The sequence below is a fragment of the Archocentrus centrarchus genome, unplaced genomic scaffold (assembly GCF_007364275.1).
Source record: "Archocentrus centrarchus isolate MPI-CPG fArcCen1 unplaced genomic scaffold, fArcCen1 scaffold_30_ctg1, whole genome shotgun sequence".
NCBI classification, from domain to species: domain Eukaryota; kingdom Metazoa; phylum Chordata; class Actinopteri; order Cichliformes; family Cichlidae; genus Archocentrus; species Archocentrus centrarchus.
The window spans coordinates 4,361,864-4,376,714 of NW_022060259.1; the positions used below are offsets into that span (position 1 = coordinate 4,361,864).

Consider the following 14,851-nt stretch of genomic DNA (forward strand, 5'->3'; position numbering starts at 1 on the left):
GGATAGCAGCGAGAGTGACAGGGATAGGTTTAAATACCTGGGGACAACCAAAGCAACGGACAGTGGCACGAGAGAGGAGGAGCATGCAGACAGGGTGGAGATGAGTGTCAGGGGAGATCTGTGACAGGAGAGCAGCAGTCAAGGGAGAAGGAAGAGTGGATATACTGGACAAAGGATGCTGAAGATGGAGCTACTCGGCAGGAGGAGGAAGATGCAGTGAAGGACATGCAGAGGGTCGGAGTTGACAGGAACATGCTGGAGATAGGGTAGAGGCAGATGATCCACTGTGGCGCTCCCTAAAGGGAGCAGCCGAAAGGAGGCGGGAGCTGCTTGTTCGTGAGATGAGTGGACTCCATTTTTGTTGATGTAAGAAGCTTTCAGGCCGGTTAAAAGAGGGAAGGCCTCCTGTTCTTTAGAGGTGTTATGAAAACCATCCGGCAGCAGCTTCACAGACCTGCAGTGCTCTGAGATGAAGGAGCGGGGCGCGAGGCGGTGAGGTAAAAATCAATGAGGTTTATTTGCAGTCACAATGCTACACTATATGTAGCAGACATCCAAACAACTCAAACAGCTATTCACTCTATGGACCCAACACATTCACATCAGGGACACAAGCCAAAAAATTAGGAACTCAATAAACATCCGTGAGTGCTGACATGGTTAGAGATGAGCTAGTTGTCACAAACAGTTAGCAGCAACATCGTAGAGAGTAACACAAGTTGCTAATAGACTCCACTTCCTGCTTCTCTTTGTACACCTTCTGCCAAGGTTCATCGACTGATGCGGACTCCTTCGCCGTGCTCTCGCCTCGATAGTTTCCCCTCGTCGCTTCCCGTTCGGTGGCACGGACCTTGGCTGTTTGAGCTCCATCGCGGGTTCAAGCTGTCGCAGCACCGTGAGACGCCACATACACACACGCCAGGCAACAGAGAGCCACTCCACGCACACGCAAACACACACAACAACAACGCACACACCAAAAAGGACTCCCTAAAAAGGGGGGCAGGCCCAAGACCTGGTCCGAGGAATCCAGAGTGTAAACAAATGGTGGAAACTGCACCCAGCCTACCAGAGGGGAAAATGTAGCCGTGACCATGTTGCTACACGTTCATCAAGCAGCAGGTGTGCGACACCTGCAGGACGCCGCTGGCACCGCTACCTCCTCGCTCAGAGAAAGGCGGAGCCGCGGCATGTCAGACGGGTGCCACAAAGGGAAGTTCTGCTGTTTTTTTTAACCTCCATCGGTTTCTCTAATTCAGTCAGCTGCTCCAGAAAATGACAAATAACGGGTAAAACCTGAAATATCGAAAGTACGACCCAACGAACGATGAAAACCACCTGAAGAAACGTCTCGCGGTAAGATTGTTGCGAAGAACAAACTTCGACCCTCCTCCACGACTTCCTTCGCGTTTATTCTTTGTCACACCTCATGGTGCCGTATTCAACTTTCATGTGAATTTTGTTGAGATCTGACTGAGGTTGGCGCTGCCTGAAGATCTCAGCTTTAAATGTTTCCCCCTGAATCCGTGGATTCGGTCATTTGGAGTTTTCTTTGGGATTCTGTTGTTGGTCGGACACTCGAGGACGTCGCCAACAGCGTCTGACCGTGCTAACGGAAACCTCTCAGACATGAACTCTACGAATCTGACTGTGGCGAACAGTCGCGTTTAGAAACGAAGGTCACAGATAACGAGAAGCTGAAGGAAGGTTGAACCGTGCAGATTCTCAGGGGGCTTCAGATTATGGAGGTTCCAAACGTGTCTCGCTTTTAAGATGAGTTTAAAATCCTTCTGAAAATGATGTTTTTAACAGGAAGATTCCTCACATCGACCTTTAATATGATCTGGTAATATATTTGAAAATCTGATAACTGAGCTCAAGTTTAAAATCTTGTGTTTTTAGCCATATTTTCTGCTGGTTTTACTGGTACGTTTATTTTCACGTCTGCCTCCCTCTAAGATCATGAAATACAGAAACGTACATGAAGACTCGGATGCTTGAAGACGCTCTCAGTGACTCGGTTTAATTTCGTGAAAGCAGAAATCCCTCCAGATTTAGAAGTTCAAACCTGAGAAGCTTTAAAGGCTGCGGAGTATTTTGTCTGAGTGGTGAATCAATGATTGCTGCATAACAGCGGCTTTAATGGAGGACTTTGTCTGGCATTTAAAAATCCAAAGATGGAGTGGCTTTACTAATCATAATGAGGGCGTTAACGAAGGACTCTGTTTACGGTCGTGTGACTCGTTTTGTGAAACATTTTGAGACGGGATCAGCCTGAAGCTGAAATTTAATGACCCTTCATAAAAACAGGGACTCTAGATTAATCTGTGAAATATTATACTGTGTAGTAAAAGATTGTGATTCTGTTTAACAAACAAAATTCTCCACCTTTGTTTAAAATCATCACTGCAGTTATAATAATGACCACAGGGCCTTTAACGATGTGGTTTTAATCGCTGCCGAAGGCGCCGACATGTTAAATGACGGTTGGACAACATGAAAGACTTCCAGCTTAGTGTGATGTGACCAAGAAAAACAGGAAACACGATATTTTTGCCTTTAAATAAACGAGGGGTGGCGATCATTTCCTGAAGTGTAGGCGTGACTTTAAGGTGACGGTTTTCTAATGATGTTTGGGATAATCTGACAAACGCTCGCTTACTTCAGTCCGACCACCATTAAAACCCCAGAGAGCTCCAGGTTAGTGTTCTGAGACAAAGAAAAACAGGAAATGAAGATGGAGGAGGTGGTTTCACGCCCCGGGTGGTTTTCTGACCGCTGGGTTGCGACTCGGACCGTGAGGAGGGAAACCAGCAGGACTGTCCCTTTAAAGGCCGTCAATCGGGAATATTTACATCACTTCAAGCAGCAGAGACGGAGAAAAATGTACAACATGGATGCTCTGAGCCTCCCTTTCCGTTAGTGTGTACCTCTGCTTCCTGTGCTCGCCCCCCCACCCTCCGGCCTCCCACTCGCGCCCACGCAGACAGACATGTGCACTAACTCACTACTCTGTAAAAAGCTCAATCACACGTTGGTTTGTCGTCTCGTCTTTGTGGGTTTTTAAATTCGATCATTATAAACATTGTTCAAAATGTTACGAAAGAAAATGTACACTTGGTTTCTCGGGGGGTTTTTCTATACAAGGCAGGCAGAAGCGGATTACTACGTTTACCGGCGTTCGTCCCCCCATCGCCTCTTCCCGCCACGGTGCACTCTACTTCCTGTCAGTGATTCAGAGTGCTCAGACATGCTCCCCCCCCCCCCCCCCCTCTGTTCGAGCAGCCAGGCGAGTCGGGCGACACGGGCTGGCTTTAAAATAGATCTGTATATATTTATATATGCTTATATCAAAAAGGAGGAGGGGGAGGGTCGAATCAGCGTCGTGTTGGGGCGATGATCCCCAGGCATCCGGGCCCGGGGGGGGAGAGGGGGATGCAGAGAGGTGGGGAGGAGGCCGTGAAGGGGTTGAGGGTGGGGCGAGGGGAGGGGCGAGCTCGGCGGGTGGCCGCGTGGAATGTCAGCTCATCATGTCGTTGCTGTTGACGCCGTATGTTGAGTTCTTCATGCTGTCGTTCACCTCCCTCCTGAACACCGACAAGTTCTGAGTGAACCTGCAAACAAACACACACACACACACACACACACACACACACACACACACACACACACACACACCACACACACACACAACACACACACACACACCAGGTGAGCACAGACTCCACCTCCACCACCACGAGAGGCTCGACTCAAACTGAGCTGAAATGAATCCAAACAAATTCACTGGATCTCATTATTCTCACATTTTTATTTTTAGTCTGTTTGGCTTCTTCATTCTCACTGTTCACCTGCAGGAGGTCAAAATCAGCTTTAAAGCTCCGCCCACTTTAAACTCACCCTCACAAACAACACAGTAAGAAATAAACCACTTCCTGCAGCCTGCTGTGTGTTTACAGGATGAAGTCCTGGTGTTGTGACTGGAGTCTGCTGGAACAGATCTGCTTCCTGCCTGCTGGCAGGTAAAAGCCCCGCCCACAGCCCTCACTGGTCTGCACCTGAAGTACCCGTTAGTTAAACGTTGTATTAAATTACTGCAGTGCCCGTCCCTCTCTGTGACGGGAAGATGAGAAGGAGCGAGGCGGAGGGTAACCGTGGGAGCAGCACGGTTTTGCAGCTGTGTGGCCGTCACATGGTTCATGAACACACACACACAGCACTCAATTTCATTCGTTAGATTGAAGTAGGCAGTTTTCCTCCTTTTAGCTCCCAAACGTCGCCCAGCCCAAACCTTTAGTCCCGTTCTGATCATCATACGAGCGATTGGAGCCACAATCAGCTGATCGGAGCAGAGGTAATAATCAATAATCAATTAAAAAAAAGTATATCAGATTTTTAAAGCACCAATTATCAGTGTTAACCATCATGTATCACTCTGGCTCTGATATGGATTAAAAAAAAAAAAGTGGTAAATGAGTGAAATTAGCAGTAAACGAGTCCACAGCAGTACACAGGTTTAGCCTGCTTGTGGGCGTGGCCTACTGCAGGTTCCCTCTCCTGTATTCCAACGTGGCCTACCTGAGAGGATAAATGCTGTGTTCTCACCTGTCCCGGTTCTTCGTTAGTAGATTTCTCTCGATTCCCTCCATCAAGTTCTCGAAACATAAGTGCATGGCTTGCTGCTTCTCGGGCGGCTGGCTGTTGACGATGCTGTTCCTCAGGTCAGCGAAATACTGCGGGACGCCAGAACAACACACGTGTTAGAGCGCACACGGACCCACACGGCGGCGCCTCTGAGGCGACTGCGAGGGGGCGGTTACCTTCTCGTTGAGCAGGATGAGGCCTAAGAGAGGCCGCGACATCGACCCACTGGTTCCTGCAGTCCTCGAAGATGATGATGTTCAGAACAGTGGACAGCATCTGAACAACGACAACAGCAAGGTGTAAAACTCCCCTCGTGTGTGTGTGTGTGTGTGTGTGTGTGTGTGTGTGTGTGGGGTCAGGTGTCTCAGGTGTGATCATCTGACCTGCTGGATCATCTCCGGGTGCTGCTGCATGATGTGCAGGAAGCGGTCGTCTGTCGCCATCGGAGTGGGCCGCTTCTTCGTGGAGCGTGACAGCTGCTTGAACAGGTAGGTGACGATGTGGTCCAGACTGGAGCAGCAGCCGGTGCACACCATCGTATCTGAAACACACACACACACACACACAGGTGTAACACCTGCAGCGACACACACACACACACACACACTCCTCGGACTCACACCTGACTGGCGCCTTACCGAGCGCCGTGAGACCTTCTGATATCGAGGACAGGATGTACATGACGACGTGAGGCTCCAGGCTGGCGATGAAGTTCATGTGGTCCTGTGTCAGCACCTCCAGCAGAGAGTAGAAGGACTGGCTGAGCTTCGGTAGTCCTGCAGGGATGAGATGAGAACAGGCGGGGTCAGAGGTTAAAGTATCACTCAAACCGAGTCGCCAAAAAACACGTTCAGGCGTCTAAGCGTACCAGGAGGTCACTGTGAGGGATGGACAGCAGTAGTTTGATGAAGGTCTGTAAGGCGTTATCCAGGGCGTCATCGCCATACAGACGGAAGACCCCGAAGTTGACGTAGTTCCCGCTGAGCACCGCCTTCAGCATGGCGAAACACACGCTGACGCCCTTCAGCTTCACCCCGTACACCTGATCCTTCGGGACTTCGCCCAGCGTCAGGATACGATTCCCTGAAAAAGAAAGCCACAGGAACTTTGAGCGCCACGGACCTTCAACTCTACAGTTATCTGTGAGGCGCCGGCACTCGAAAGCTCGTGGACAGTTTAAGGTGGTAATTGGGGGTCAGAGGTCGTACCATAGGTCGTAATCATCTTGCTGGTCTCTCTGAACAGCAGGATGCCGTTTGGTGATGACACATCAAACTGAAGCCGCTGGGATCTGTGAAAATAAAGAAATACATGCCAAGGTGACATTAGTGACCTTTCACCTGTATGCCACGCCCAAATTCAAAACCAGAACCAATAAAAAAAAAGAACCTGTCTGTATGAGAAAGCAAACACCTTCCAGTGTCTGAAAACAACCTGAGCCGAGTCGCTTTAACCCAGACCCAACCACAGAGTCCAGGAAGGGAAGCATCAAGTGTTCAGACAGCTTTTACTTCTGTGGATCCTCATGAGGTCAGAGGTCACTGCTGTTACCTGTTCATGCTGGTGAATCTGACCTGTGCCACTCGTATTTTTACTCAAATGCTTTGAACCCGCTGGTCACGCGCTGCTGCGTCACCGAGCACGTTTACCTGTTGTGGACGAGCTCAGCCATGAGTTTGAGGACCGGCGTGGTGCATGCTGGGTCGTGGTACCACAGCTCGATGGCCCGCTGCAGGATGGGCATGTAGGCCGGGTATCTGCAAAGCTGGTTAAGGACACATCTTCATCATTTAGACGATAAATAATAAAAGTTATTTCAGCTGAGAGACGGGGACAGGCTGCGTTTTGAGCCTGCGGGCTGATCTGGGGTCAGCTGTAAGGATACATCCAGTCAAACAGCATCATGAAGCTCGTCTTGGCGTTGAAGGCGAACGCGATCCCTCGCAGGTCTCGGACCAAACCCACCAGAGTCCTCTACGGGGTCAGAGGTCAATGTGAATGAAAAGCTGTGTTTACCCTTTCAGTCTAAATGTGCTTTTTTCATGTAGTAGATGCTGATCGCCACAATCTGAGCTCTGCTGTCATGCTGACACACAGCTGTTAGACAACACACGCACGCACACACACACGCACACACACACACACGCACACACACACACACGCACACACACACACACACACACACACACACACACACACGCACAGGGCAGGACGGTGTGCGTGTGTTCTCTCACCTTGGCTTCCTGCTCGTTGAAAGTGTTTGTACTCAGCATCTGAGCCACAGCTTCAAACGCCGCCGTCAGAGGCAGCATGAACTGTTCGAACTGGTCCTCATCCTCACCTGCGCGCGCGCACACACACACACACACACACACACACACACACACACACACACACACACACACACACACACACACACACACACACACACACACACACACACACAGGCTCAGTTTCATCTACAGCAGGAACACATTACACTCAATCTCCTGCTTCCTGCTGATTTTAGACACCAAACTGTCTTTTTGTGTTGCTGCATATTAAAGCTGCTCCAAGCTGCTGCCTTGTCACAGCGGGTCGCTCCATGTTTGATTTGGCAGTTTCACCCTGACACAATCCCAAAGGGCATTTGTGTCACTGGCTGGAATTGAACCAGCAACTGCAAATGTACTGACATGCAGAAAAATCCAACATAATGACACTGTGCCAGGGTTATTATAGTTAACGAAAATGAACGAAATAACGAAAACTGAAATTGAAAAAACATTGTTGTTAACTGAAATAATTAAAAGGAAAAAACGATAACTAACTAAAACTGTATTGTGAGTTTAAAAACTAACTAAAATTAACTGAAATTATTGTGGATTGATCATTTTTCCGCTCTCCGAGTTTAAGCTGGGAGCGCCGTCGGGCAGCTGTGTGCGTGCGTGTGCACGAGGAAGCGGCAGAGTCGCTCTGAACCGACCGGGTTCAGAGCGGGTCCACAACGCTGTGATGAACCTGTTCAGTTCTTGTGCGTTTCCGTCTACTTTATCAGTGAGAGAATAACAATCAGGAATAATAATCAAAGCATCAGTATAAGGACTCACAAATGTCCTGGAGGGAGACTGCTGTCGGACTGGACGTGAGGAAATGAAGGAAGTGGAAAAACAGGGACAAATATGTTTGCAGCCAGAAAACTGAGCACAAAGAGCGAGGACCAAAAAAAGTCCCAGCTGGCACCGCAGCACACGACCACAAGGTAATTAACACACACAACACACACAGCTACACAAGCATAAATGTGGACATGAGGTCGGACACTTCTGTAGGTTGTGTACAGAGGCTGCAAAGACCCTGCAAGTCTAATCAGCGAGCATCTAACCAAGCTAACAGAAGCAGCTTCAGGTGGTGAGAACATCAGGATGCAGCTGGATTTGACCTTTGACTCCTTCAAAGAGTTTGTTTTTGTCAAACACCACATGTAGCTGTTGTTAATCTGCTGCACTGACACTGGAGTTTATTGGGAGTTTATTGTAGAATTTATTGAGTTTGGGAGTTCATGTTTTTCTTTGTTTCTCCCTGTTGATGTTCATGTGTCCTAATTATTACACATTTAGCATGTAGTGCTTCTGTCTTGTGAACTGTTGGTTGTTAAATATATTTCTTAATGGTATCTTTTGTTGAGTTTTTAATTACACAATAGTCACATTTGTGCATTGAATCTTGCACCTGACAAAGTATGAAAATACTAAAACTAATACTGAAACTAAGGAAACTAAACTAAAACTAAGCATTAAACCTAAAATAAAAACTAATAAAAAAGAGCAAAACCACTCTGAAAACTAATTAAAACTAACTGAATTAGAGAAACAAAAGTAAAAACTAACTGAAACTAAACGATAATGTAAAATCCAAAACTATTATAACCCTGCTCTGTGCTCAGGTAGTCCAAAGAACCAATGCAGAGGTTATGAAAACATGAGGAACCAGCCTTCATCCTCCAGTGAGGTCTAAAAACATCTGGATTATTTTTGAGGTTATTTTGGAAAACCTGGTAGTTATGAAAGCTTTAGCAGACACCAGCCGGTGTGTGTGTACCTAAATCGACCATCAGCAGGCGTCCCAGTGCCGTGTAGAAGGTGGTCCGACACCTCATGTCGCTCAGGTTGGATTGGTTGTTCACTCCCAGGAAGGAGAAGTGCTCGCTCTGAAAAACAGCAGCAGGAACGTTCAGCAGGGGTCACAGACAGGCTCTGTGGCGTCAGCTTTACATTTAATCAGACAGGAAGCTGAGGCTACCGTTAGCATGTAAACGGCAGTAAAAACTCACCGTGTGGTTATTCAGCATGAACTGGACAGCGCTGAGCTTCACCAGCTTCCTCACACTGCTGTATGTGCAGAGGCGCGAAGTCAAGGAGAACACACTGAGGCCGGTCCCTGTCCGGGACTCAGACGAGGGGTAACTCGGCCCACCGCTGCCGTCTTTGGACCTAATCTGCTTGTTTCCAGCTCCGTATTTATAGAACAGCTCTGCATGACTCATTTAAAATAATCCTTCTTTATCTGACACTGGGCCTTGGTGCCCCTCAGCTCATCTGAAACAAGCCGTCTCCTACATTTAAGACATCTTTTTTCTGATTGGCTGCCCCTCGTAAACAAGACCATTGGGTGGGCGGGGCTTCTGAATATAACATGAACATATTAGGGATATCTTTATGACGAGAGGTTAAAAAAAGTGATTACAGTTTCCATATTTGACTCCTCAGGATTTTATGCAGCATATTTACAGGAAACCATTCCCGGCCTGTTCCCAGTCTTCTGCTGGGCAGAGGGGAGACATTAACCCCTCCCTCAGTGCAGCATGAGGGGAAATACTTACTCAGCAGCATCCAGTTTCATCTTTGTTGTTGTTGTTGTGTGTGTGTGTGTGTGTGTGTGTGTGTGTGTGTGTGTGTGTGGGGGATAACCTGGAGCCCAAACTGACTAGATATTATAACACCAGAAACACAAACATGCACGTCACACCCATGAAGGATATCCTAGGGAGAGGTCGTTGAGGAGCTGGAGTGTCTTGGAGGTGATTGGTTCACACTGGCCCCAGTACTTCAAGTTTGTGATACTGAAAGAGAGGACAGACGGTTTACCACGACAAACACGCCGTTCCTCTGATTACAGTTCTGAAACAATCCCGAGCTCTCAGGGACTTCAGTTACTCACATTTTCCCTATAAAGACGCTGAGTACCATCGTCTCATCGTTCAAGCCCAAAACTTCTGATAGTCGTCGATAAAGCTGCGATCAAACACACAAACGGTTACAAACGCACACACAGGAAGTCAAATATCATCACATGACCAATGCTGCCACACGTTCCCTGTCCTGCCTTCTCAGTTTGGAGCGGTGAGTTCAGCACAGGCAGAGGTTCTTCTTATTAACCTCAGCAGGAATTATCTAAAAAACTATAATATCATCTCTGTCCCATCCCCTCACCCTTTAAAAAACAGCTTCAATACTAGGACACAGTACCAGAGTACGGCATGAACAACGCTCCGGATTCAGCTGGAGCTCCCAGCCCGAGGATAGGGGCTGAAACTGAAACAGGTCCGAGTCTCATTGGTCAGACGGTAAAACCTCGACACTTAATGTGGACAAACTGACAGCTGAGGTTCTCTGACCAATCATTCCATCCATCCATCCATCCATCCATCCATCCATCCATCCATCCATCATGCAGCAGGTGAAGCAGATTATTCCAGACATCACTTTGCCAGCAACATTTTCCAGTTCCTCCTGGGAATCCTGAGACATTCCCAGGCCTGATGAGACATATACTCAATAAATCTCTACACTGCGTTACTGCTATAGCCCAGGGTCACCTCACAGGTGGGCGTGCCAGCAAAGGGCGTCCAGGATGGAGCCCAGGATCAGGCTGAGGACACGCTGGAGAGATTACATCTCTCAGCTGGTTTGGGAACACCTCGCTGACCCACTGGAAGAGCTGGAGGAAGGAGATCTCTCAGGTAGGAAACAACGTGAATCTTGGTTTCCTGGGACTGACTAACTTACAGCTGATTCTACATCTACGCAACATCACATCCTGGATTTTAAACAGTCATGACTCTGAAAGACAGCAGGGGGCGCAAACACCAACAACACAGCATCTACTGTGCACCACTTATCTGGGATGATCACATTTTGTTGTTTCTGATCAGAGAGAACACACACAGAGTCAGACCAGCTCATTCCCATCCACTAACAGCAGCCAGGTCAGGGTCAGCTGCAGCCAACAGGTGGAGCTTACCTTAGATGATTTCTGCACCTGGTCACCGATGTATATCTTCCTGAACTGCTCAAAGAAGCTGAGCATGGCGAGCTCGAGCCTCTCATTCCCGGCCTGAGCGAGCCGTGAGTCCGTGAGATTCATGAGCTGCAACACCCTGAGAAACACAGGAGACACGAGGTCAGATTTCAGCGGCAGGAAACCGCCCTCCGACGGTGGCTCGGCGTGCTCGCACTCTTACCGACAGACCAACTCTCCGTCCATGGCATCCTGCTCGTCCGTGCTGGCAAACGACACCCGTCCTCCGATCACCGCCCCGATTATATAAACCAACCACGTGAGCCGACCTGCGGAGAGGCAGAGGAGCCGTCACGCTCGGAAAGCCCTGAAAAGAAAACAGAGGCGGGGGTTTGAACACTTACCCTCCTGCACCGTGATGTCCATGGCACTCGAGTTGGTGGACTGCAGCAGCTCCTGGTAGGTCTGAGCCGCCTGGTCGAACAGCTGGACGAGCAGAGCGCACGTCTTCTCGTATTCGCACCTGCCGATGGTGGACAGCTGGTCCAGCTGCTGCTGAACGAGGCCGGCGTCGTCCAGAGGGTCCTCCAGCCCGTCTCTGCGGAGAGAAAGATGCTCAGCTCGTCTCCAAAGACCTGCACCTGAGGGTGCTCTGAGCTTTTATTCTTCTGCAGACTCAAAGTGAATAGACCGAATCAGAAAAGCATTTATGAAATTAAGCCTTTAACGCCGGGCGATCGCCGCTCAAGTGCCGGTTTCCTGCCCTTACTAGCCGCAAACAGCTGGTCGAGACGTACCGTATCAAAGCCGAGTCGGCTGATCAAAGGATCTGTGACCGTTTATCCTATTGGAAAAATTCAAACAGTTCCTGAAAGCTCAGAAACTTCACAGCCATGTAGGCGCATTTGTTGTATTTGTTGCCAGAAGTCCACAAACTGCAGCACTTTTGAAGTACGTTGTGCCATGCCCAAGACCTTCAGGGTTATAGGGTTAAAATCGTAAATCTATCTGAAGATAAGTGTCGTGTTTTCCCAGAAAAAGTAAAAATCATTCCATCCCAGACCTTCGTGGGTCGTCTGCTCGACTCGGAATTATAACTTTATGATCCAAACTCTCGACATCATATCAAATAGGGCTGCAACTGATGACTATTTTGATATATTGACTATTTTCAATTAGTCATCCACTACTGAAACGATTAGTCGACTTATCGGATTATGAATCACATAATTATGAAATGGCACTTATTCAGGTTTTACATTTAGCGTAAGGTTATTTAAAATGCACATCAGTCAAGTCTCCTGTTTTGGCTGGGAAACTCTCGTATTTTACCCCTCTGTCCCGCCGTCCTCCCGTATTATTATTTTCCCGTAAATTTTCTGTATTTTAATATAATAATTTTGAAAAAGTCTTCCTGCCACTCAAACTGAATTCTGTCACTAGCCTCGTGAGAACTGCCTCCCAGGCTACTACATGTGGCAGTTCTCACGAGGTTAGTGTAGACAGCGGGAACAAACGTGGAAAAACAACTGGACCTCGGTTGGACTCGATGTTGCCAACTTAGCGGATTTTCAAACACACGTAGTGACCTTTTTTCCCCAAAAAGCGACAGTGAAATCCTCCGCTGTCGCCGTGTTCGGTGTACATAAATCCTTCTTACTGCGTCCCTTCGTACGCTTTGGCATCACTCAGACCTCACTTCGACTCCACCCTCTGAACCTCACTTAAACACCGAGCCTGCCCACCCACTCCCTTCACTCCCATATCCCTCTAAACATATTTATGTTTTTTTCTACACATTTTCTCTCCAACGAGGTTTTTCCTCTCTCCTACAGCCACGATTGCACCTACAAGCAAAATGACCAGTTATGCAATTTAGGTGATGATGTCATATAGCGACTTCTATTTTCAGCAACAGAAAATTTCCCGTATTTAAAAAAAAAAAACAAACAAAAAAACTTGACAGGTATGAAAATATGGTAGTAAAGACCCGGATCCTTCATTCAGAACTTTTAATCAGCTGTGCTGCTGATATAAATTTAAGGGTCCATTTTTCCAACCATAAAAAAAAAAATAAATTTTTTTTTTTACTTTTTCTTCCCTGTAAATCAAAGTTGGCAGTTTCACCAGTAGCCACATGACTAAACATGCCCACCAGAGATAGACAGACAGGAAGACGTCTCACTCCGTTTAAAAAAAAAAAAAAAAGTCAGTAATAAAAAACGACTTTTAATGACAATTAAATTTGTCATTAACTATTTTTATTGTTGATTATTGTTGACAATGTCAACTAATCGTTGCAGCCCTACTTTCAAACACTGCTCCACTGACCCGTGCCCAGCATGTTTTTACACACAGCGATGTTTGAACATGAATCTCAAAAACTATTAAAGATAAAAGTCTGATACTGTCGCCGGTCTTTCTGACCACCAACATGAACCAGGATCTGTAACCTGGGACAGAAAATATGAAATAAAGTCCCATTTTTGAGCGTACACTGACAAAAACGCCAAAAGACACTAGTGGTCCAAACGTTACCATGGCGCCCCCTGTTGGACCGACGGTCTCACCTGAGGATGACGTGGACCGACTCGAGCCGGGACGTGATGTAGGCCTTGGTGACCTCCGGGGTGTACGTCTCCAGCAGGTGGGGCTCCGTGGCTTTGACATAAGGGACCGACGCTGCCAGGCGCTGCCACAGGCTCAGCAGGTAGTGAACACTGTTGGGGGCGAACTCCCAGTGCTGAGACACAGGAGGGGAAGAAGAAGGCGTCAGCCACACACAACCGCTGCTTCATCACACTCTTCATCACTCTGCTCTTAAACCTCTGCTGCCATTAAATGATTTAAATGTGTTACTGAAAGTGAAGCTGCTGGCATTATTATGTAAACATTAAACACCAGCCTCACTGCTGTATCATAAACTGCCATCTATAATTATCAATATTAACAATAATTCATGCTCAGCGCACAAAACTTGTTGATTAGTGTAAACTAGTGTGTGCATTCAAAGCCGTGGCAGGAAACCTCACACACATTTCCCACACTCACTGAAGCAGCAGCACAGGTGCTTTAATGATCACATGACCTCCCCAACCCCTCTTTCTCTGTTTGATCTTCAGGTGGTTTATCCTCAGGTACCTCTCAGATTAAATGGCAGTTGTTTTTCGTTGCATTATTTTCTTGCTTTGTGGGTACCTATTCTTGCAGGTGAAAAGCACTGACAGGCATGTATGTAATGGCATTAACTATGAGTCCCACTTTACCCACTCATTCGTATTTTATCCACCTGCCCAGTTTAGAACCGCTCATTAACCTAACATGCATGTCTTTGGACTGTGGGAGGAAGGAGGAGGAAACCCACTCAAGCACTGGGTCAAACATGCAAACTCCACTAACCACTCCACCATCACACCGCCCTATTCCAGAGGTCTGTGTCAGGGCACCCTCTGACCTCCGTATGACCTCTGTTCCTCATGTGCACCTTACGGGTTTCTGGAAGAGCACATGTAGGCTCCATGACAGACGGCTACTTCCGCTGTTCGGTTTTATACTTCCGGTTACCCAAAGTCAGAGCCAGAGTTAATGACAAAATTCGGTCACTTTGTGCTGTAACGCAGTGGTCCCCAACCTTTTTTGAGCCGCGGACCGGTTTAGTGTTAGAAAATATTTCCACGGACCGGCTTTTAAGGTGTGGCGAATAAATACGTCAAAATAAATGATACGACCATAACCAAGTGTGATATTTTCTACGTATAATAATAAACAGGGTTCGTACACCTTTTCCAGGATCAAATTCAAGCACCTTTTAAGCACTTCCAAGGTCAATTTTCATGATTTTCCAGCACATTAAGGGGTCATTCACAATTATCAACATTTTCCAAAGTTTACTCTTTTTCAGACCCCCTCCCCAAAAGTGTACAAAGAA

At 47.5% G+C, this 14,851-nt stretch overlaps 1 protein-coding gene across 1 annotated transcript in view; it reads right to left on the reverse strand.

Moving 5' to 3' along the window:
• Positions 1-3,480: 3,480 nt before the first annotated feature.
• The window catches only part of LOC115776340 (exportin-7-like), a 30,061-nt gene continuing 18,690 nt past the window's right edge, over positions 3,481-14,851 (reverse strand). The window contains 19 exon segments of the mRNA XM_030723973.1: positions 3,481-3,614; positions 4,606-4,733; positions 4,821-4,865; positions 4,867-4,920; positions 5,028-5,185; positions 5,283-5,420; positions 5,509-5,727; positions 5,853-5,935; positions 6,294-6,401; positions 6,530-6,618; positions 6,879-6,985; positions 8,725-8,833; positions 8,957-9,020; positions 9,665-9,745; positions 9,844-9,917; positions 10,927-11,062; positions 11,147-11,252; positions 11,328-11,521; positions 13,494-13,666. Coding sequence (XP_030579833.1) covers positions 3,521-3,614; positions 4,606-4,733; positions 4,821-4,865; positions 4,867-4,920; positions 5,028-5,185; positions 5,283-5,420; positions 5,509-5,727; positions 5,853-5,935; positions 6,294-6,401; positions 6,530-6,618; positions 6,879-6,985; positions 8,725-8,833; positions 8,957-9,020; positions 9,665-9,745; positions 9,844-9,917; positions 10,927-11,062; positions 11,147-11,252; positions 11,328-11,521; positions 13,494-13,666 — 2,160 coding nt within the window. The 3' untranslated portion in view covers positions 3,481-3,520.